General features: G+C 30.6%; 1 protein-coding gene across 1 annotated transcript; it reads right to left on the bottom strand.

Moving 5' to 3' along the window:
* Positions 1-16,809: 16,809 nt before the first annotated feature.
* Positions 16,810-19,734, bottom strand: LOC120077572 (subtilisin-like protease SBT1.2). Its single transcript, XM_039031510.1, has one exon. It carries the CDS (start codon positions 19,369-19,371, stop codon positions 17,062-17,064), a length of 2,310 nt encoding a protein of 769 aa, XP_038887438.1. The 5' UTR covers positions 19,372-19,734; the 3' UTR covers positions 16,810-17,061.
* Between the last annotated feature and the right edge of the window lie 4,589 nt (positions 19,735-24,323).

The following is a 24,323-nucleotide window of genomic DNA, read 5'->3' as shown; positions in this document are numbered from 1 at the left end:
AAGAATCATAAACAACACGAACAAGCGAGTGAGCCACAACATTATAGATACGATTACAAGTAATAAAAGAACAAACGCTCGCATGATGCGCAAGTTCCAACATAGCATCAACCACATTTTTTGTCTATGAAAGATCAACTGACGGCTCGATGAGGACACGAATAATCTTAATCGAATCATATTCAACAATGAGGGACATCTTTAAAAACCTTGAAGATGTAATTTTGGCTTATGTATTTTGAATTTTGATCGATTTGAATCTATGTAATTTCAAATATCTAATTTTGGTCCATTTAATAAATCTTAATTTAGTCATTCAGTATTAAATTTTATTGAAATTGATTATTATAAGAAAATACAATATATGAACAAGTTTCCAAAATTTACAAAAGAAATACTAAAATAATTTAAAATTTTTGAAAAAAATCAATAATAAACTAGTAGTAGGGACTAAATTTAAGATATATTGAAAGTACAATAATCAAAATAGTACATCTAAAAATATATGGACCAGAATTGAACAAGTCCTAAAATATAGAATCCAAAATGGTATTTTCACTTTTATTTTTATTTCACAAAGTATTATTTAATGTTGTTGGGTCGTTAATTATTTTTAAAAGATGTTGACGTGACAATCAATTAATGAGAGTAGTATCATATAATGTAAAATATAAAATTTCTTACAAACTATATTTATCTTCAAATTTTCTATCCGGTTATCCAATCATAAATTGCTAGAAGGAAATTTTTTCTTTGTTCTTTTTTAAACATGTAAAAAAATTATAAGCTTCATCTATTAGTAATTTATGAATAATTATTTATCTTCCTCTTTGTATGAAGAAGATAGTCAGTCAACTTGGTGTGTGTGACTCATCCTAATGTGACTCTAGTTTCATTTGTACCCTTTTTAGATGATATTTTAATTCTCACCTCCTTTTTTTCAGGCACTACATGTCACAATATTGATTGCCATAATATGATTATAGGAAAAAAAATCATTGACTCTTAAACTTTTGATAGGGATACAATTTTTTAATTCTAAACTTTCACTCTCATCAAATTATATTTTTATTTTAAGTCTTTAATAAGTTCACTTTAATGTTATTTGATGATTAATTTGTGTCCTTAGTAAAACTTTTATTATGCAAAATTATATTTTATTGACATTCGTGAGCTTAGGAATGTTTCTATTTTATTTTTTTTCAATGTTAAATTCAGTAGGTGAATTAGTAAAAAAAAATGAATCAAAGATAAATATTTCAAAATTTACGGTAAATTTATACAAGTTTTAGGATATATCTATGGTTATGTAAGGTTAAGCTATAAGTTAAATTTTTAGTTTTTGTGTCTATTCGATTCTTGGAACTTTAAAAGGTATCTCATGGGTCTTCAAACTTTCAATTTTAAGTCCAATATGTAGCTAAATTTTTATTGTATCTACTAGATCTTTGACATATTCAACATTTTTGTAAAACTCATATATATATTTGATACATAAATTAAAATTTTATGGTTCCATTAGACATAAAATTTAAATTTCTATTAGATCTAATAATTTATTTATTTATTTTAAATAAATAAAAAATTTATTAGATAAAAAATTAAAATTAAATAACTTATAAGATATTTATAAATGTCAAGAACCAAATAGACATGTACTTAAAATTTCAAAGTTAAAACTTATATTTCAACCTTATTCAAGGGAATTGGGATCATCTTATCCCTATAATCTTAAATTCTCAAAATTTGTGTACTTTATGTTTGCATTAATGAATTTATGATTTGTAAAGTAGAATGTTTAATCTTTATATATATAATAAAAGTTTATATGATAATTTAGATAAAATAAAGGATAATTATTTTAATGGTAAAACTGCTGAAAATATTTTTAAGTATTTGTTACTATCTATCTGATTGCGATAGACATCTATCACTGATACTGATGGATATAAAATTTTATTATATTTATAAATAAGTTGGCTCATTTTTCTTAATTTGAAAAAACCGATAAATAAACTCATGTTCCTATAATCTCTATTTATGTTAACTTATGCTCTGTTTGGTAACCATTTTGTTATTTGTTTTTGTTTTTAAAAATTAAGCTTATATCATCCACATTTCTTATCTAATTTGTATCTTTCTTAAGTATGGTTGAATTCTTAGCCAAATTCCAAAAACTAATTTTTGAAAGCTACTTTTTTATAGTTCTTAAAATTTGGCTTAGTTTTTTTAACCATTAGTGAAAAATAGATAACAAAGGAAGAAAGTTGAAAGACAAAAGTAATGTCCATAAACTTAATTTTAAAAAACAAAAAATAAAATGATTATCAAACGGGAATATTAATGCGTGAGTTTCTCTATTATTATTGAATACTTAAGTAATTTCTGTAAGTTTCTAATCATGTAAGAAAAAAATAAATAAATAATTGAGTTAACTTCAATCTGACATTATTTCAAAAAGAAAAAACATTATTATTATTTTTGACATTGTGTAAGAGCTTTATTAAAAGAGAGAGAAAAAGGAAAAGGAAAAGGAAAAAAAAAAAGTGTGAATAAAATTATAGTTTAAAGCCACTTTGAAATTGCCTTACATGTTGCCACATTGCATAGGTGTGAAGCCCAAGACTACATGCTCAAATGATTTTAAGCTCTTACAAAATCTTCTTGAAACTCTCAATTTTGGGGTATTAAAATGGAAAGGGTAACTCCTAAGCATGACAAAGATTCATAAAATTTAAGCATAGGTTAGACCAAATTTATACAAATAAATTTTTTTTTTTTTTTAAAGAATAGGTGATATTATTATACAACAACAAGGGGGATCTCATAGTCCGAGATCAAGGCATTAAAGCATCAAAGCACAAGCAAAGACAGGGTAACAAACCCAAAAAAAAAGCCTACAAGATAAGATCAGAACATACCAACACAAAAGAGACAAACTCGCAGACCACTAGAGAGAGCCATAGAGAGGAAAAAAAAAACAAAGAACAACGGGAAGTACAACAAGAAAAACATCTGAAATACACTATAAAAGACCAAAAAGATCAACCCGCTAGGAAGAAGCACGAGCACGAACCGTAGAGACCATAAGGTGAACCAAAGTTGACACCGACCTCGGTCTACTTCCATGCAGTCGTCGATTACATTCTTGCCAGATGTACTATATGGAAGCACACCAGAAAACACGGAATAACTTACTACGCACCCCCTTACCCGACCCCACTCGACACAACCAACTCAACTCCACATCCCAACTCACCACCCGATGCGATGAGCCCAACTGATGCAACACACCAGACCACACCTCTCTCCCAAACTCACACTCAAAGAATAAATGATCTCGCGACTCCACACCTCCTCCCACACAGAAGGCACCCCCTCCCCCTCTGACAACACACCCCAACTCCTCAACCAATCCCGCGTACCCAATCTGTCCCTCACAGCTAACCACGCACAGAAGGAGTGACGCGGAATACCACCTCCGCCCACAAAATACCAGCCTAAGATACCCTAGGACGACAAGGACGCAAACTCTTCCATACACTAGCAATAGAAACCGACCACTCGCATCCGGTACCCACACCCAATAATCTTCCCCCCTCACCCTCGGGCCCACTGCCTGAATAAGACCCCAGATCTCAAGAAGTTCCCAAGATACTATAAACCAACTCCAACCTTCCTCACCAACCATGAAATCTGACAATCATGCCTCTAAACTACTCTCTACACCATAAACCATCGTAGACCCATAAGAATCCAAAATCGCACCCCCGACAGCCAATGATCCCACCTAACAAAACAAGACCGACCATCGTCAACCATCAAACGAACTTAATGCTTGAATCTATCTCTATTTCGCAATATAGCCCTTAAGCACCAAGACCTAGGGGTGTACATAGTCTGGGTTGGGCCGGGTTGGAAGATTTTTATGAACCAACCTAAAAATTCAGGTTGGCTAATAATGAACCCTATTAGTTCTTTTTTTTAGGGTCAACCCAACCCAAAATTTTCGGGTTGGGTCACCGGTTCTTTTTTTTTTTTTAATTTGACTTTTTCTAACTTATATATTCGGGTCGCCCGACCCTGAAATGAGGTAACCCCAGACCCAACCCGAATTTAATATTTTTAAATATTTTTAACCCAATCCAACCCAAAATAAAATCTAACTCAACCTAACCCTTGCAGTTTGGGTTGGGTAGTCCAGGTTGGTCGAGTTACTGGATTTTTTGAACACCTCTACCAAGACCTCCCAACCTTACTCTGAATGAGACCATCCATGCAAAACATAAAATAATTTTGATGTAACAAAAATTAGGACATATCATGTAAAAGTAAACCTATAAAATATCTATTATGGTAATTTGGTTTGTTTGATTGTACAAATCATTCTTGCCTCTTTCTAACATTTATTTCAAGGGAATAGAAAAAAAACTTGAAATATTATTTTATTTTATTTTATTTTTCCAAAATGACACTTCTCAATAATGTTTCATTTGACCTTTTTAAAGTATTGATTCATTAAATTAAAGAAAAAAAAACATTGATTTGATGGCTGGTTTGATAATTTTTGTTTGTATTTCTAAAAATAAGCACATGAATATTATTTCCATCTATGTATTTTTTTTTATTTCTTACTCTTTCTTTAAATTTAGTTAGAAACTCAATTGTGTTTTTAAGAAATATATAAATAAAAGGAAATTGTTAGAAAAGAAAACTAAAAATGAAGGCTTAGTTGGACAATTATTTTATTTTATTTTTGTACAATTTTAACTCATAAATACAAGTTCTACTGATGCATTTCTTTGTTTTGTTTTTTAGTTTTCTAAAGGACTATTTTGAATGTTGAGTTGAGATAGGATGTCTGGAGTTCATATGCTTGTGTTTGGAATACAACGTTATTTGGTCTGACTTCATATGTCTGTGTTTGGGGTACGGGGTTGAGTTCATATGTCTGGGGTATCATGTACATTTTTTTAAATTCTAAAGTCCCGTTTGGTAATCATTTGGTTGTTAGTTTTGAAAATTAAGCCTACTTCATCTACATTTCTTATAATGATTTACATCTTTTTTAAGTACATTGATTGAATCCTTAGCCAAAATTAAAAAACAAAAATAACTTTTTGAAAGCTACTTTTTTTATTCTCAAAATCTAGCTTGGTTTTTTAAACCAATGGAGAAAAGTAGATAACAAAAGAAAGAATTTAGAGGTGGAAGTAGTGTCCATAGTTTAATTTTTAAAAACAAAAACAAAAAACAAAATGATCACCAAACGAGGCCTAAATAATCTACTTTTGTGATTACTACTTTTGTTTTAAAACTTTTTTATTCAATAACTCTACCAATTTTTGCTTAAATAAAATATGGATTGCATTTTTTTTTTAAATTTTTAAAGTATTTCTTTCTTTCTTTTTTGGGTAATGAACAACAATTAACCCATCACATTTATTGAAGAAATATGGTCAAGTAAAATGAAAGACCAAAGAGAAATAAAAACATTTTATTTCTAATTTTTCTCCGTGAATTTCATTTTCATCTTCGTCTTTTTCTTCTTCTTCCTATTGTTGCTCTATTTTTTACTGTCAAGATTTTTTTCTAATTGAATCTCTCCTATCATCTTAGACCTTAATGGAATGTCACCACATTTATTCAATAATTTCACTTTCATTTCTTCCAAATTTGAAAGATCACCAGAGAACAAATCTCCATTTTTCACTAATCCTTACTAGAAAATGTTCCATGAAAAATCTTCATTTCATGATTTTTTTATTATATGTTACATACTTTTCAACTACATATATATTTTTCGTCTAAATATTCTTAAAACTCATTTGATATGTAGATTCAGTTAAATAAAAATATATTTTACAATTTTTTACGTATATATATTGCACTTAATGTAGACAAAATACTACTATTTATATAGTTAACGACCCTACAACATACTTTAACCATTATCAGTCTTTGATAGTCGGAAATGGTCGTTGAAGTTGATTATCAAAGATGATTTTTGCTGAAGCTTGTAGTCAGATGTGGTTGTTGGAGCTTGAAGTTGGTCGAATGAAGGTGGTATTAGAGTTGGTTGTCGAAGTTTGTTGTTAGAGGTGGTTATCAAATATTTGAGTCGGAGTTGTTTGCTCAAAGGTGGTCATCAAAGTTGACCATCGAAGATAATTTTCGTTGGAGTTTGTAGTCAGAGCCTACAAAGATGGTTATCAGAGTTTGTTGTTGGAGATGGTTGTCGAAGCCTGAAGTTGATCGTTAGAGCTGGTCGTGCGCAGGTGGTCATCTGAGTTGGGTCATCGGAGGTGGTTGCCGGAGCTTGAAATTGGTTTGTTGAAGTTGGTTATGTGAAGGCTGCGGGGAGACTAGTGTTGGTTATCGGAAGTGGTTGCCAGAGCCCGAAGTTGGTCGTCGGAGTTGTCATCGGAGGCGGTTGTCGAAGCTCGAAATTGTTCATCGGAGTTGTCACCGAGGTGGTTGTCAGAGTTTGGAGATGTTTGTGGAGTTGTCATTGGAGATGGTTATCGGAGCGTGGAATTAGTTCCCGGAGTGAAGCCACTGAAAACATTAAAAGAAGGGAGAGTTGGGGTGAATTGAGGTTAGGGTTGGCAAAATTCTCTACAAGGATAGGGAGGGTATCCCCAACCTTGACCCTGTCCTATTTAGATTTTTAATATATATATATCTCTCTATATATATTAGATATTTTAACTTTTTACATTTAGCTTAGTTATTCATTTAACCCAATCTAAACCGAAATAAAGTGTCCAAGCCCAAACCAAAGATAATTTTAAGATTTTTTTTTTTATAAAAAAAGTCCCATGGAAAAACAAAAGGGGAAACGGGAATGGGTTCCCGTCAGGACCCGTTTCCCTGACCAGGAATCCCCACCCCTGTCCCTGCCTTCAAATGGCGAAGACGGGGAACTCCTCCCCACCCTGGTCCCGCCCTTTGCCAACCCTAATTGGGGTGAGTTGGTAATACCAACTCAACTTCACCAATATTTAAAGTTGGTGGGCCAAATATTGAGTTTGTATAATATACCAACTCAACTCATCTCATGTTAGTAAGCCAAACACCTTCTAAATATTTTCAAATTTTCAATTTTTTTAAAGATATTTTCAAAATTTACGTTAATTGTTCTTTAAAAAAGTTATTTTTAAAAATACATTTTTTTTTCTTTTTGAAATTTGACAAAAAACTCATGTGTGTTTGCAAACATTGAAAAGCATTCGGTAGGGGAAGAAAATAAACATAACTTTTTAAAGAAAAAACTAAAGATTTATTCGATAACTATTTGATTTTTAGTTTTTATTTTTTAAAATTAAGCTTTCAAACACCAATTCCACCTTTATGTTACTTATTTTATAATCTACTTTCTACCTATAGTTTTAAAAACCAAGTCAATTGAAAATTTTAAAAAATAGTTTTTAAAAAGTAATTTTTGTTTTTAAATTTTGGCTATTTTGTACCTAAAAAAAAATGTAAATGTGGTAATAAAATGAGAGAATATATACTTCATTTTCAAAAAATAAAAAATACAAAAAATTACCAAACTGGTCCTAAATAAATGAAATAGTTATTAAAAGGGCTTAAATCATCATCATGCAGATATAAGTTGTTGTTCTTAGGATATTGAAGCAATACTTTTTGTTCCAAAGCTTTTCATGAAAATTCAGTTACTAAATCTTAGTTTGAAGTGGTTTTAGTCACTATATTTTCAAATTTAATTCCTAAACTTTTATAAGTAAGAATCTAGTCCATATACTTTCTGAGTTGTAACAATTTAAATCGTATCATTGAAAAATATTATTAAGATTTAGTCAAATTTCTTACGATAGATTGATAAACATAATCAAATTTGTTTGTAAACTACAAAAACCAAGTCATTACATAATAGAAATTGAGAATAATGTTACATATTTAAAAGTCTCCAAAGTTTAAAGATTAAATTGTTAAAAAATTGAAATTACAAATAAATTTCAAGTATTAAATTGTTACATAGACAGTGTTCCGAGATCCAAAATTATTTTTGAACTTCTTATTATTTGGTTTCTTCAGCTTGATTTTTTTAGTTAAATTAGTAAATACAATTATACTTTTATGGCCTCAAATATACTTTTTTTTTTAAGTACTATACAGTATAACTTTTTTTAAGAGGTAGAAACCAAGTATGTAATTGAAAACAAAATAAACTACAACATAAAGAATTATAACTAAAAAATAAAATGATAAAGAAATCCTCCATTTTAATAAATGCTAAAAACCCATATTTTGTTTGAAAAGATATTGTTATGAAGGTGATTGGATTGAATGGTTAGGCATAAAACCCACTGAACAAAACACTGTTGGATGAAGAGATTGATTGTAATGAAGGAATCTTCCCATGTTATAACAATAACACAAACACCAAAATAAGGACAAAAAGCCCTTAATAATCTTCTTCACAATTCATCCCAATTGATATTAGCCACACCAAATCTTTATTGTATTGTAGGACACCCCATCCCTAAATCCTAATCCCCATCTTCTCTCTCTCTCAAAAAATAAATAAATTAATTAAGCCTCGTTTTTTCATTCAACGTATAAGTAATAATTTAGTTCTTAAACTATAATATGTGTCAAGGGTTAACAAAGTTCATGATTGGGCCCAAACTAAGAAAAATTAGGAGGCAACATGGGAAAATGCGAGTCCAAAAAAGGAAAAAGCCAAAGTTTCGGGTTTCGGACTAATCAACCAAGTTGGTAAATATGTACCAATTGAAAAATAATCGAGCTGTGTTCGGTCTGGCACCTTGTAGCCTCGAGCACAACAAACTACCATGACATTGTCAAAGTTACACATAATCACAAATGCATGTAAGAGAAAGGACATTGTAAATAGCTTCTATTCGATGACTCGAAAGAGAAAGAAGAATAAGTAATCTCCCAAAGAGAGCCTCGACCCTACTTTTGTGTGCTTAGCTTAATTATACAGTGACTGTACTAGTTTAGGCATCGGATTGTGATAGACTCTACATTACAATAGTGTGAGAAACTTTCATGTAGGTGGACTTGGAAAGCAACACCATATCAGGATAAGTAGGTTGGTGAACAAGCTCACAAGAGGCCACCGACAACGACGAATACGTGTAGGTTTTCTATACCAACAATATATATTGGTATAGTTCTTATACTTTCTTATTTATGATGACGTACCATTTTAGTCCCTAAATAGTATGCAATAATTGAATTACGTATTTTAAAATTGATAAGAATTCAGTATTTGTTATGAAAAGTAATTTTAAGATCTAGTGATATATGGATAGATTAAACAAAATTTGGCATTACAAGGTTTTGCTTCATTTAATTCAACCTTCAAATTGAACAAGGGGCAAAGTTAATTTCTAAGAGTACATTTGCAAAATACCTAAAATATTTTAGATCCATCAAAACTTCACAAGTTTGAATATTCATCTATTTTAATTGAACTAAGGTCACGTTTACCCTATTGAGAACGTAATAGATTAATAGGAATGAAAAAAAGTTTGTCTCATTTGATTACATTTGGTGTTGTTTACTTGTGTTCGACATTTTTACTGACATATGGGCCCCACATCCAAATCTATAATGAAATAACGCAATCTGGTCGATAAATAAAGAGTACACAATCCGATTGCGTATGAGAATTACATCATATCATTATTATTACCGTTATAGTTAATGTTACAACTATCATTATTGTTACTGTTACAATGGAAAAATTATCAATTTTGACATCTTTACTGTTGTCATTATTATTACCACTCGACTCTCAGAGGTAGAGGTAGAGATAACGGTAACAGTAAATTTGATAAAATTCACAATTTTAAGTAAATGAGATCAAAATCAATCCAATTACGTTTAAGATTCAAACTCATTAAAATTGATTCATTAATGAAATTTCATTATGATTACACAATTTTCATTATGGTCTTGTTAACGTGGTCTAAAAGAAATAATTAATCTAAAATTTGGAAGTGATGATAAAAGCTAAAAGGAAAATTTTACTAAAACATTTAACATAAAATAGTGGTAAATTAAAGGAGAGGGTGCTCAAATAAATTAAAATTATGAGATAAATAATTAAAAAAGTGGGGAACAAAACTGGGAAAAAATAGTATCAAATTAATGCACTATTCCAATCATGGTCTGATCCCACCAACTGCCATTTTCTATTAGACAATCAATTTTATTTATTTATTTTTGCCTTCTTCTTTTTTGTTTGTTAATCTGCCAAATTTCACATGGCCACATGTGAAGCTTCCCCATATTCCTACATTAAAATTAGATAGAGAAAGAAGTGAATTAATACATTCAAGATAATAATGGGTGTATTTCGGATCTCACTTATCTTTATACATCTCTTTTTATCGTTCATATTTAAAAATATTAAAATAATTAAAAAAAAAATAGCTGATGTCCGAGATACACCTAAGTATTTTTCATATATTTATATCTACATTTTTAAAAAAAAAATAATTTTAATGGCCCAATGTAATGCAAAAACACTAGTACTGTTTAATTAGAACATACCCATGTGAAATAGCAGCTTCTTAGCTAAGTACCTGTTTTCCTATCATTGAAGAGAGAGAGAAAAAAAAGTGAACTTAAAAAGAGCTTTAAATTGCCATTTTAATCTAATTATAAAAAGTGTATGATAGATTCACGTAATTTCAATTTTGTGTTAAATAGGTTTAAGAACTTAAAAAAAACATGTAAAGGATTTTATGTCTAATGAGTAATTAAATTTAAAAATTTATGTCTAATGAAACATTGAATTATTCGACATATTGTTAAAAAGAGTTCATGAACCTACTGCATTTAATTTTATAACTAATAGATGAATTGATTTTCAAGAACCTTGAATATGTATGAGACATATTAGATATTGTTATAGTCGAGAGATTTATTAGACATAAAATCAAAAAGTTTAAAAGCACATTAAATACTTTTTAAAGTGAGACTAAATAGACACATACATGTGTTAGTTTTAAGGATTATATTTGAAATTTAACCAATAAAAAATTTCAAAAATATTTAAATATTATTTTGGTTTGTATATTTATAAGTAGTTTTCAAATATAAGAAGATGAACAAATTTTTTTTTTACAAATATAGCAAAATTTCACTGCCTATTTGTAATAGACCGTGATAGACTACTATATGTATCTATCTGTGTCATGATAGATACAAATACTAGTCTATCGTGGTTTATCATAGATAACTTGTGATATTTCGTTATTGTTTGTAAATATTTTCAGTAGTTTTGTCATTTAAAGTAATTTTTCTATATATAATGTGAATATTTTTCCACAGTTAATAGTGAAAAACTTTTGGAAAAAAAAATTAACAATAGTCTAAGGGGCCGTTTGGGCACCAACATATTAAGTCGGGTTAAACAAACCAACTTAAAAAGTAAACATCATTGGACTTATATATTTATCGAATAACTCCATTTTTTTTTTTACTTTTTTATATTTACCAAGGAACTCAATTTCTTCTCTATCTCTATTTTTCATATTTACCAAGGAACTCAACTTAATCTTACTTTCTTAATCTACATTTTTCGAATCATTGAGGAAATCAATCTTACAACTCTACACCTCAAATACAAATTTTTTGACTTTGAAAAATACTTAAGGGATCCATAATCGGGTTGACTTGGTTGTTTTTTTGCCTTCTTGAGGTAGTCTTTTATGAATTTCCTTTAAAAAAAAAAAAAAAATTACCAACTCCAAAATATTAATCCCAAACTTACAGCTCCATTTAGTCGACTAAATGTCCCCTAAATTTAGATTTTATTTAAATATAGAAATTAAAATAGAATAAATATCAAAATATAGAAACTAAAATGATATTCAACCGAGTTCCAAACTATCTTGGTTTTGAGAATCAATTAGACAATGGAGAGAGGGATGAAGTGCTTTCACATGCCTTTATGCTCACCTTAGACAACCTAACCAAGGGAGAGAAAAAACAGTAAGTAGTGGTTGCACATGCCGCACGTGCATCAGATGTGGAGCCCCATTTGAATGGGACCCACATTTTTTTTAATTTTTAATTTTTATATTTATAGTTTTCATTTAGTAAATTGATTTGACAATTTGATAGATATAATTGAAGTGTATGTGTTATGTTATGAGATACATGATCCAAAAAGATCATATCTATATTTAATGATGATGTCAAAAAATGTTAAAATTTTTTATTATTTTTTTAATAATTCTAAAGTTTATCTTTTTATTGATCCTTTGAAATGATGAAATGTCTCCTAAACCACTGTCAGATTGATTATGAGTTTAGGCAATTTTTATAAGTGCTGTAAATTTTTATTATTTATCACAATAAGATATTGTTAGGTTATAGTCACTTTTTTTTTTTTTTGAAAAACAGTCCAATTTATTCCATTCTCTGCAATTTAGAATTGGGCCTAAACTTAGGAACTTGGGCCAGAATTATGGAAAATACATCATGTTCAAACATAACACTAAACTTATCCAAATGTTTTTTTTTTTTTTTTTGGCATAAATTAATATTTTTGCTGGAAATAAATTTAACCCTCTAAGTCCAGGATTCGGAATCTGAGTTCGACACCTAATGATCCGACATTCTCCTACATCTCCTGCGACCTTACACACTATTACTTCAAGCCAAACATACTTAACTTTGGAGTTCTTATGATTAAGCCATTGAAAAAGAAAATGCACAGTATAGGTAGTTTCTTTTAATCCTTTTGTAATTATACTTTCATGTCCTCGAGATTGCTCTCATTCAGATATGATTATGGTTCATTCATGTCCCTTTCTTAAATTCGGACATTATAACAAATATTGATGTTAATTTGAGTCGTTTACATTAAAGTGTATCTATGTTAGGCATATAGAGGAAGTAGTTGGATGTTCTCTCACAAGTTTGAAGAAACCGTATTTTTCTATTCCATTCATAATAATTTCTTTTCTCGAGACCTGAATTGTATTCATGATTTTCACAGTTTTTTTCCCTTTTGTTTGTATGTTTTCTTAAATTTTAAAATGTCAGTAGTTGATTATGTTTTTCTATTAAGATTATTTCTTATCTTAGTATTGTCCATCATGTTTTTGTTTGAATGTAGAAATTTTGGATCAATCACACATTCCCACATAATTTATCACTTAATAAAAAACCACAAATTATTGAATCTGGGGTTATTTACAAGTCGACACATGTCCCAAATTAAAATCGAAAAAAAAAAGAACTAATGGATCTCGATAATATTACATGGTCTTCATCATGACCACTAGAATGAATAAGTTAGCTAGATCCAATTGGGACATAAACTCCTAAAGATGAACATTCACGTGATCCATCTTCCGAGTTAGTCTAAGAGTAGGATCAAATGTTAGAGATTAAACTACATTTGCAGAAATCCATATAAACTCAAGTTGAACTCCACGAACTATCCCTAGAAACCTCATGCAAACAACGTTAGTTTAAATTTAAGGGAGTGTTTAAGGTGTTGAGTTGAGTTATGAAGTTTAGAGTTAATATGATAGAGTTAGAAAATCTATATTTGAGGTGCAAAATTGCGAAAATGAAGTTTCTTGATAAATATGCAGACTTTAATAGTTAACACTATCGAAGTTGATGGAGTTGAGTTACTTAACACCAACTTCATAAGTTGGTGGACCAAACACCCCCTAAATATTATTTGATATATCTAGTTGTTTTTATATGATATTTATTTATTATAAATACTACATGTATAGGGTTATCTTTAAATATAGAAAAATGAACAAAAATATTTATAACTAATAGCAAATATCATAGTCTATCTGTGATAGACCACAATAGACTACTATCTATATCTATCTTAGTATCTCATTAAGGTTACTTTAGCTAGTTGGTGAATTGAGGTTACTATCTATCCATAACAATTTTCCATTAGCCTTTATTTTCTGAGAATTGTTTGATTTATTATTGTTATAACTGGCACATATTTTTTTTTGGAAAAAATATTTGATTTAGGAATATGTGTACAGTCATATTTTAAATTGATCAATTTAGTGTCTAAATTTTCAAAAATAGATTTAAAAGATCTATCTATTAAAAAAATATTAAACAATTGAGCAAAAAATTGACTAATACTTTGCAACATGAGTTGTAAAAAACCACTTTTTTAAAATATTTTTTTTCATCTCTTCTTTCTCTATTTCCCTCTATGTGCTCCTTCTTCCTCTCTCTCATTCTCTTCTCTCTTATCCTCCCTCCAACATCTCCATCACTAAATTTCTAGTTAATTTCTAATATGAGCTTTTTAGAAATTATTTGATCTTAAGCAACAATAGCACTGTGATCATGTTGGTGTAGGAATCGGAGAAGATCTTTGAGCAGAAACGAAGATGAGACCCAAATCCCAAATTTTACCTTTAAAAAATCTTACAGAAAATTACAGAATAATATTTATTTATTGACAAAATACAACATGCTGAAAAACAATTAAGAAAAAGAAATAAAGAGATGAAGACTAACCCTTGAAGAACTTTTCTTCTCGTAACTCATTTTCTCTGGAATAGCAACGAGCTCAAAACTAGAGATGTCCAATTTCTCCACGGGGACGGGTCCCGTCTCGAACGGGGCGAGGATTCCCTGATTAGGCGGGGAATGAGGGAGAGAGTGGGGAAAAAAAATTCCCATGAGCTAAATGGGATGGGGACGGGAAATGCATTCCCCGCCCCGCTACCGCCCGAGTAGCTTTTACATATTTATTTAGTATAGTTATCTAATGTTATGTTATTATTATTATTGTATAAATATTACATTTTAATTTCAAATTTGATTATTTATTGAAGAAGATAATGAATATCTTTAAATTGAATATTTAAATTTAGATTATATATGTGAATAATTTGATTTATATTTATTTCTTTCTATTAAAAAATTAATTAGCTTTTTTAGGCTAAAATTTGATTAATTTATTTTTAAATTCAAATTGTCAGGTAAAAATAACATAACAAACAATTTAGTGATAAAATTAATTATTTAATTAAAATTTGCTCACATTAATGATTTAAATTAATTGGTTTTTTACAAAAAAAAAAAAAAAATAAAGAAAAAAAAGGAAACGGGAAAAAATTCCCCACGAGGAACCCGATCCTTGCGAATTCCCGCGGAGAATTCTCGCCTCGATCCCCGTGAGAAAGTTCACGGGGATCGGGAATGAAATGGAGAGTGGGGACGGGATGCAGAATGGCATCCTCGGTCCCACCCTACCCCGTGGACATCTCTACTCAAAACCCAAAATGGCCACCACCACTTGATTTCCTCCGTATTCTTTAGGATGAGAATCCAGGTGTTTTGTGAGCTCTGTATTTTTGGAGAGGGAAAAAGATTTATTTTGAGAAGAAGAGCAAGAACTGGAGAACTTTTCTCCGAGAGAATTCTCTCTCAAAATGGGAAGAAGATGATGGCTACGCACTACACTCTCCCACTTTCACGTAATAGAGAGAAAAAGGGAGAGAATTGCAACTTCCTCCCAAAATTATTTTTCAAATAAAACAAATTAATTAAAAAATAATTTTAATAAAACATTAATATATATTTATATGATAACCACTTTATCATATAATATATATATATTAAACTCTATGGTATATCAAATATAACATATAACCTATATTTTAATATTGTATCCAATACAATATAACCTATAGTTTAATTCTCTCATACATGAGGATAATAGTTACTATAGTTGTTGGTATTTCTCAAAACTCAATGATCAAAAAGATTTTTTTTCCCTTTTTTTTAATAATATGTGGGGTGGGAGGATAAAACCTCTATGGTAAGTCTTATGCCAGTCAATAATCAACACAATTTATTGTCGGATCTTTTATCATTTGCTAATTTTTAGGTTAAATTCTTAAAAATACTCCTAAACTCAACACTTTATTAAAAAATATATATATATCTTTATCCTCTCAAAAGTTTCATATTATCTTTGACCTTTCAAAATTTTGGATGGAATTGGAACGTGGAACGGTGTGGTGGTGACCTGGGTTCTAATTACTCTTCAAAGATTTTAAAAGATTCCTACTCCAAATATAATTTTGAAATGTTTGTGAAAGGTAGAGGTGTCCAAAAAAATCTCATAACCCGAATACTCAACCCAAATGATAAGGATTGAGTTTGGTTAGTTTTGTTCTTAGATTGGGTTGAATTTTTCTATTTTTGTTGGATTGGATTGGGTCTCAGGTTGGTTAAATAAAAATTTGGTTGACCCAACCTAACATATATATATATTTCTTTGTTCAAAGTTTGACTACTTTGTGTTAATGAATTTGTGAATTATTCATATATTTCTAGAATTTTTTTAATAATTTTTTATTAGTTTAAAGTTTGTAATAAATATTACAGATATATGATTTTTAACATTTGAATTTTATAAGATTTTAGTTATTAACCTTGCGTTATTGACAAATTTTCGTATTTTAAATTTAAAAAAAAAAAATTATAGTCCGACAACCCAATCTAATCCAACTCGAATTTTAAGGGTTGAGTTTGGGTTGGAGACTTTATTCAGGTGTTTTGGGTTGCTAACCCAACCAACCCGAATTTTGAGTCGGTCTAAAAAACACTCAAACCAATTCAACCTACATCTAGTGAAACGTCAATGATAATATTGTAACTTTTAAAAGAATACGAGGATTTTAAAAAAAAATGATAAAATTTAGGAGTATTTTTTTTATAATTTAATATTTATAGATTAAGTACATGCATAATATATAATTTAATTTGGACCATGCAAAAGAGAGAGATAAAATACCAAATCTTTAAAATGAAATCTGTTGACTGGAAGACAAGTACATCAGTCCAATTCTGCCTCTATGAGATGACAAAAGGCAGATTTTCTACACTAAAATTTCAAAGCAAGAAATCTACGGTAGAAATTTTTGAAAATTATTAAACTAACATGACAATGACTCAATATCGATATTTCTCTATAAATCTCTCTATAAATGATCAAACATAACCCCCCACGTATTCATTCTGATCATGTTAGAAACTTTAGTTCTTCCAAGTCACTACAATTGGGCTTCTAACTTTGTATTTGCTATTCTCAGAATGAAGCCATGTCAAATGCCCTTCTGTAGAGCTCACTTTTCTTCCTTCCTTTCCTTTCTCAGACGTAAACCATACCTTATAATTCAAACTTTGGTTCACATGTTTGAACACCAAGCGCCGTGGCTTAACTCGAACTCTCACTCCTTCAGGTGCAGCTACTTCCACTTTGTAGATGGAATTCGGGGTCCCGACATTCGTCAACCGTCTTGAAACCATCTTACTCGTCGTTCCGTGCTTAAAAATGACAGACATGGAAGGATAGTTCAAGGTGAAGCCTTTGTTCATCTGAACAACTTTGTGGCAGCTCACATTCATGTGGGTGACAATGAAGATTTCTGAATGAGTGTATCCAAGAGCACAAAGATGAATGATATATTCATATGGTTTGATATCATAGATCAAACCAGGATCAATTGCTTTTGTTGGGTTTACATGACCAGCTCCCATTGCAAAAACACCAGCTGGTTTGTTGTTGCCATCAAGAATTGGTTTCCCAAAATGATCAGTAACATCAGCAGTTGTCATAATGGCTGATTTGATAGCTGCAGGTGTCCAATTTGGATGAACTGAATGGATCAGAGCTGCAATTCCACTGACATGGGGACAAGCCATGGAAGTTCCTGACATGACAGTGAAGTTTGAACTTCTAGAATCGTCTGGAAGCCCAGTTGGACCAAGATTTTGTGGCCAAGCTGCTATAATGTTGACTCCAGGAGCAATTACATCAGGTTTAAGAGTTGAAGGATTAGACAGGCTTGGACCTCTAGATGAAAATTGAGCTACAGAAGGAGCTCTTGATCTTCCAATCACGGTTCCTCCAAATTGGATTCTGGCTTTAGGATTGGTTGTTGTGTTAATATAAGATTTTAAGCGATTTGCCTCTGCAAATCCAATCAAAGTGGCTGGCAAAACATGAACATCGACCAAGTCTTCCTCTAGATTTATCTCTGAATTTGCAAGGATCATAGCAGCACCTCCAGATTCCTTCACAATTTGCCCCTTCTCGGATCTGCCATTGACACCACGGTCGCAAACCACCATTTTGCCTTGTACTTGTTCTCGTGGAAGTGACCCTTTTAAGCAAAGTTCACCTCCCATTTGCCCTCCAGTTAAATAAACCACTTCAAGCTCCTTGGTAGCTTGCTTGAACTTGTTTCCAGGGTACATTGATTCGCCATAAATGGTTTCTCCATTGCTTAGTTGAACTATAGCTGGGAATCTTCGGTCGAGTGTGCCAGCACCAATGGTGGTGATCCAAGGAGCTACATTGGCAACAGAGCTTTGAGTTGGACCATTGTTTCCTGCTGCACAAACAACTGAGATGCCATGCTGCATTGCTCGAAAACTGCCAATGGCAATACTGTCGTCAAAAAACGGAAGTGGGAAGCCACCAAGCGAAAGGGAGAGAATGTCAACACCATCTTTTATTGCAGAATCCATAGCTGCTACAATATCAGAGCTATAACAGCCACTAAACCAGCAAACCTTGTACACCGCAATGTGGGCTCCTGGGGCCATCCCTTGCGCCACACCAGCTCCATTACCAAACACGCTCGCTTCAGCAACCGAAGCTCCCGCAGCTGTAGAAGACGTGTGAGTCCCATGGCCATGAGAGTCTCTTGGAGAGACATACTCCTGGACAACATCGGAAGGCGGCGACGAAGCCACATGATGTCCTTTGATAAAGAACTTGGCACCAATGAGTTTCCTATTACAATTAGAGGAATTAAAATCTTGCCCTTCTTGGCAAGCTCCTCTCCATTTTGGTGGAATTGGGGGCATTTTGTAATCACTAAAGCTTGGACTCTCAGGCCAAACTCCAGTGTCTAGAACCCCAACTATTGCCCCTTGGCCCATTGAAGACTTTTGCCAAACACCTTGTCTGCCAACACTAAGCCCCAAGAATTTATGAGAGTAAGTCGTTTGAATTTGATACTTCCTATCAGCTCTTACAGCCACTACATCAGGCAACTTCTTCAAATACTCAAGCTCAGTTTCAGATAACTGAGCTGCAAACCCTTCCATAGCATTAGAATAAGAGTAAAGCAAGCGAGAAGAAGAGTCTTCTTCAACAGAAAGAGTTCGTTCAAGAAAAGAAAGATGCCACTGAAGCTTAGAATCATAAAGAGAGGTGGTTAAGCCATGTGGGTGGAGTTGAATGATGTAAGTTTGAAGAGCGGTAGTGTTTGATTGAACATGAAGTGAAAGAAAACAGAGGAAAAGAAGAAAACCCAGTTGGGTATTGAAATCCATGATTGATAACACAGATTCTTGGAGTTGGGTTCATGATTTTGGAGAAAAAATTGATGGGTATTTGAAGGAGAAAAAATTCTGAGTGTAAAATATGAAACTCGTGAAATGGAAGAGCTCTTCATCACGAGGATCCTTTGTTTTGTAGAGCTTAAGAGACAGAGAAATTTGGTGGATGGTGGAGCTGAAGAGAATTGCTAATTGATCAAAAGCTTCACGAGAAGTAATGGAGAAATTTAAAAGGATTTGAATTCAAAAAGTTTGTGCAGAGAGAATTTGAAGAAAGGTATGAAGAAGGAATATAAATTTTGTTGTCATTTAATGCAAAACGCTCTTCCTTTTTTCTTTTCTTCCCTTCGTATTGCCTTCAATTCCATATTTCCATTCCCTCGTGTACTTTTCTTGGACCCTTCTCCATTTCTTTTTCATATTTATTTATTTAATTTAAAGATAAAATATATATAATTATTTTAAATGATAAAATTGTTAAAATATTTACAAGTAATAGCAAAATATCACACTCTATCGATAATAGATCGTGATAGACTACTATCTATGTCAAATAGAAATCTATAACAGTCTATTAAGATACACATTAAAATTTTATTATATTTATAAATATTTTAGTTCATTTTACTATATTTAAAAATAACTCTTTCCAAATTTAGTATACGTATTGTTAAATATCTAAATTTAGTTTATAAAATTTCTAACAAATTTTAGATTTAGTACTAGTGCTAATTTATCGTTGATTTTCCAAGATTCAGTTCTTATCTATTAGTATTTTCATTAATGATTCTTGAGAATACATTCACATTATATTTTCTTCTATGAAAATTAATATTGTTATTTTAGTCCTTTCAATATAAATTAATCTTGAGAGATTAAATTTAAAATTTATTAAAAATATATGAATTAAAATAAATTATTTAAAAATATAAAAATTAAAATTAGACAAAATGATATTTAAACTTTTTTCTCAAAATAGAAAATAGCCAACATAATTTCTATTATAGGGTTTGGGCAATCTGCCTAACCCTAATTTGACATATGTACTATGATAATCAGAATGTATTAAGCTTGCAGGGTTGGGGCAACATATTTTAGATTTTATTCAAAAAACATCACGTGAAACTTCTATCAACTAAACTTTTAAATAGTTATAAGTAACCAATTCTATTCATACAATTTTATAATACGACATTTGAAGAAGTTTACACATATATTAGAATTGATGCGTTTACAAATTTTAAAAGTCATATTATTGTGATTGAAATGAAAACTTGATCGAGAGTGTAAATGGATACACATGGTAAATAACTCAAAACACAAATCTAAGTTAGGTATGTCTTCTGTTCATTTACTTACCTTAATCAAGACATACTTGCTTGAGGTCATGTTTCAAAGTATTCATTACTTTGTTTATATACCCAAAGGATTAATTAAGGTTGTGTCTGATATCAAAGATTTGGTTCAGTGATGTCAGGTTTGACATCAAATATACCTTTTTTTCCCCATTTTTTTACTAATTCAAAAATATTTTTGAAAATCAAGTTAAATTTTAAAAGCAGATAAACACATAAAATTTCTTGATTTGAATTTATTTTGAACGTAACTATAGACAATTGAAGTACTTAGTTAGTTGAAGTTTGAAAGTTGTGGGACGAGAATTGATGTGAAAGCGCACATATCAAATTATATTATAGTTGAAATGTTCAATCTATCGTTCTTCGGAGATCGGGTGATTAATTACTTTTTGCTATTGCAAAAATCATTTCAATTTTATTTAGAGACCCAACTCTTTATAAAATCCTAAATTAATAAAAGCAATAAACAATGACGAATATGATGAAGTCTAGGTAGAGACATATCCTTGTTGGAATTGGTTTCCTAAATCTGTTGCATTTTCGTAGTTTGTAAACCTCTGTAAACAAATTGTTATCAATAAAATAATTATTGTTTTATGTTTATTTACTCAATCCAATAAACTAAGACCTTGGTTATTTTATGTAACTTAAACATGTATGTGGAGGCATACAAGTGGATCATGTTTTAGTAATAACCTAAATGGTCTATAATAAATAGATAAGGTTGGGTACCTTACCTTTGTCACACTACAGATACGACTCATTTTATAGTTGTTACAAGTATTGTAAAATGCTACAAATGATCTGATCCTAATCATTCATGTGGAGACATGTGAGAGAGGGCGGACCACAAAATGAATGTTCTCTCTTTATAACACCGTTGTTAGAAGAGACTTACATTTCACCAGGATAACCATAGGTGATATGACCTGAATCCTGAGTGAGTTATGAACTCCTGCCTATGAAGACGATCCTTTGATTTACATGGGTGAGAGTGACCAGTTTCGCCAACTCAATATGTCTACAATTTTGGGGATTTGTCTTATTAGAGAGCTGGGAACAAAACTATACAAGAAGGAATTCACTCCTTCCCATTGTTAGGGTACGTAGTGAAATTGCTCTCTTAAGGATTGATTATGGGGTTTGAACAATGTGGTGTCACACATTCTCCTAATCAAGGAGGGGTTCAGTTATAATTAAACTATAACTAATTGTTCATTAGAGAGATCAGTGTTAGTTATGGAGTTAGATGTAATTACAGGAGCAAAACGGTAATTTTGGTCTAGTTGTACTTAAGAGCAATTTGTGAAGGGTAAATGCACTGCCGATTGGTTATATCCAATGGACACAGAAATATATTGCAATTGTCAGTGTTTAGTGGAATGACTGACCATTAAATTAAAGAGTTTAATTAATTAATCAAGTACCACTGAAGCTTCAATCTATAAGTCCTTAAGGTCCCCTCGTTAACTCAGTTAGGATTAATGAGAATTGAATTAATTTTAGATTAATTTGAATTATTCAAATTAATTAAAGAGAATTAATTATAAAAGATATAATTAATACAATGTATATGATACATTATAATATAAAATTTTAATGAGAAAAATAAATATTTGAATATGATTCAAATATTAATTATATGACTATTATTCGTATACAATATAATTAATATAATGCATATAATACATTATAAAGTTTTATGAGAAAGAAAAATTTGAATATAATTCAAATATTAATTATATAAATGTGATTCATATAAAAATTATAGATTATAATTAATATGAACGTGATTCATATTAATTCTATAGGTTATATGAGAGTTTAATAAACTACAGGTTATATTATATGTGATACAATATAAACTATAGGTTATATGTTATATGTGATATAACATATAATTTTATTAATATATAATAAAGTTTATTATTATATATTTTATTTAAAATTCAAATTATTATTTTATTTATTTAACTATTGAATTTTAAATAATTTGGGAGGAAGTTATCTATAACTTAAAGTTCTCTTCCTCCCCTCCCCCCTCCCATTAATCTCTCAACTCCCCAATATATGTGAAGTTGGTTTTCACGTTTTTGACATAAGAGAGAAGTTCATCTTCTTGCTCCTATATTGTTTCTCAGGAAAATCTCTCTGGAAAAAAAAAAATTCACAATGTGATTTCTTTCATGACAAATTTCTTCTCCTTCCCACAAATTAATCAAAGCGAGCCCACAAATCCGCTTTTGATTCTCATCTTAGAGAATAACGAGGAAACCCTCATGGTGGTGCCTAAAGGAGGTCCATTATCATTTGGATTGGATTACTGGATATTTGTGCGTTCGTGTGGTGAGAGCGAGAACGTCACCGTTCGTGAGATCGGGAGAGGAAACGTGAAGAAATCGTTCTTCAAGGATAAGTTCTCAAAATCCCCTTCTTTCCTCTCTAATTTTCTATAAACAGCATGCTACATTATTTTTTTTATCCTGAAAATTTGTTTTTCTCTGTATTTTTTATATTGATATCAAATTGGAATTGAATCGTACGACGTTCACACGCTTCCACTTGGGATTCAATCTCTTCAATTGGTATCAGAGCTACATTGTGCGATTTTACTTTTTCAATTTGTTTTGAAAATTAGAGTTTAGGTGGGATTTTCTTCTGCATTTTGAATGTGATGAATGATTCTACATTTTTTTAATGTTATTTACAATTGGGCATTTTCGAGTTTTGGCACCTTAAAATTATTTTTTTAATTATGACTAAACATGTAAATGCCTGTTGTTTTTGTGCATATTTTTTATTGCTATCGAGTTTGTAAAGTTCAGGTCTCGAGTTTGGCAAGAGTTGATGATGATCGGAATGAAGAATGGAGGAAATTTGAGCAAATTCGAAGCAGACCTGTACATTATGTGATGCAACATTGTGACGCTCCGATGCGAAGCGGAACGAAGATTTTGTTCGTAGTGTCACGGTGCTATGGTATAGCATCGCGAAGCTTCGAGGCTGAGGTGCGTTTCCATTTAGTGAGGTCGTGGGTTCGAGCCCATTCTTCCATTTTTGGCGGTAGTTTTCATGTGTTTTGTTTTTCTTATTTATTTTAATTAATTATATTAATATAAATTAGTTCTATTAATTTAATTAACTTTAGATGTACCAAAATTCGATCCAATTTGCTGTTTAATTTAATTATTGCGTTTGATATATGGTTAGTTTGAATATATGTCATATTCTATATCATATAGTATAAAATCTCATTTTAGCATAAACATTATTCATACATCATATTTAATATAAGCATTATATTATATAGTTGTATGAATTATCAGCATGCTCATGTATTTTTAATATAAGAGTTATATTATAGATGCATGTTTAATATAGTTTCATTAATATAATATAAGAGTTATATGATTAATGAAATGCATGATCATGCATCTCTTATATAATAGTTATATGATATGATAGCATGCATTAATAACATTTCATGCATCATTCATATTAAAAATGTTATAATATATAATTTAGATGAATGGATGGATGTTATTTAATTTTCACAACTTTATTATATAATTGTTATGTATGTTGTAA

This window comes from Benincasa hispida, chromosome 5 (assembly GCF_009727055.1).
Source record: "Benincasa hispida cultivar B227 chromosome 5, ASM972705v1, whole genome shotgun sequence".
Lineage (NCBI taxonomy): Eukaryota > Viridiplantae > Streptophyta > Magnoliopsida > Cucurbitales > Cucurbitaceae > Benincasa > Benincasa hispida.
This window is presented reverse-complemented; position numbering and strand designations above follow the sequence as displayed.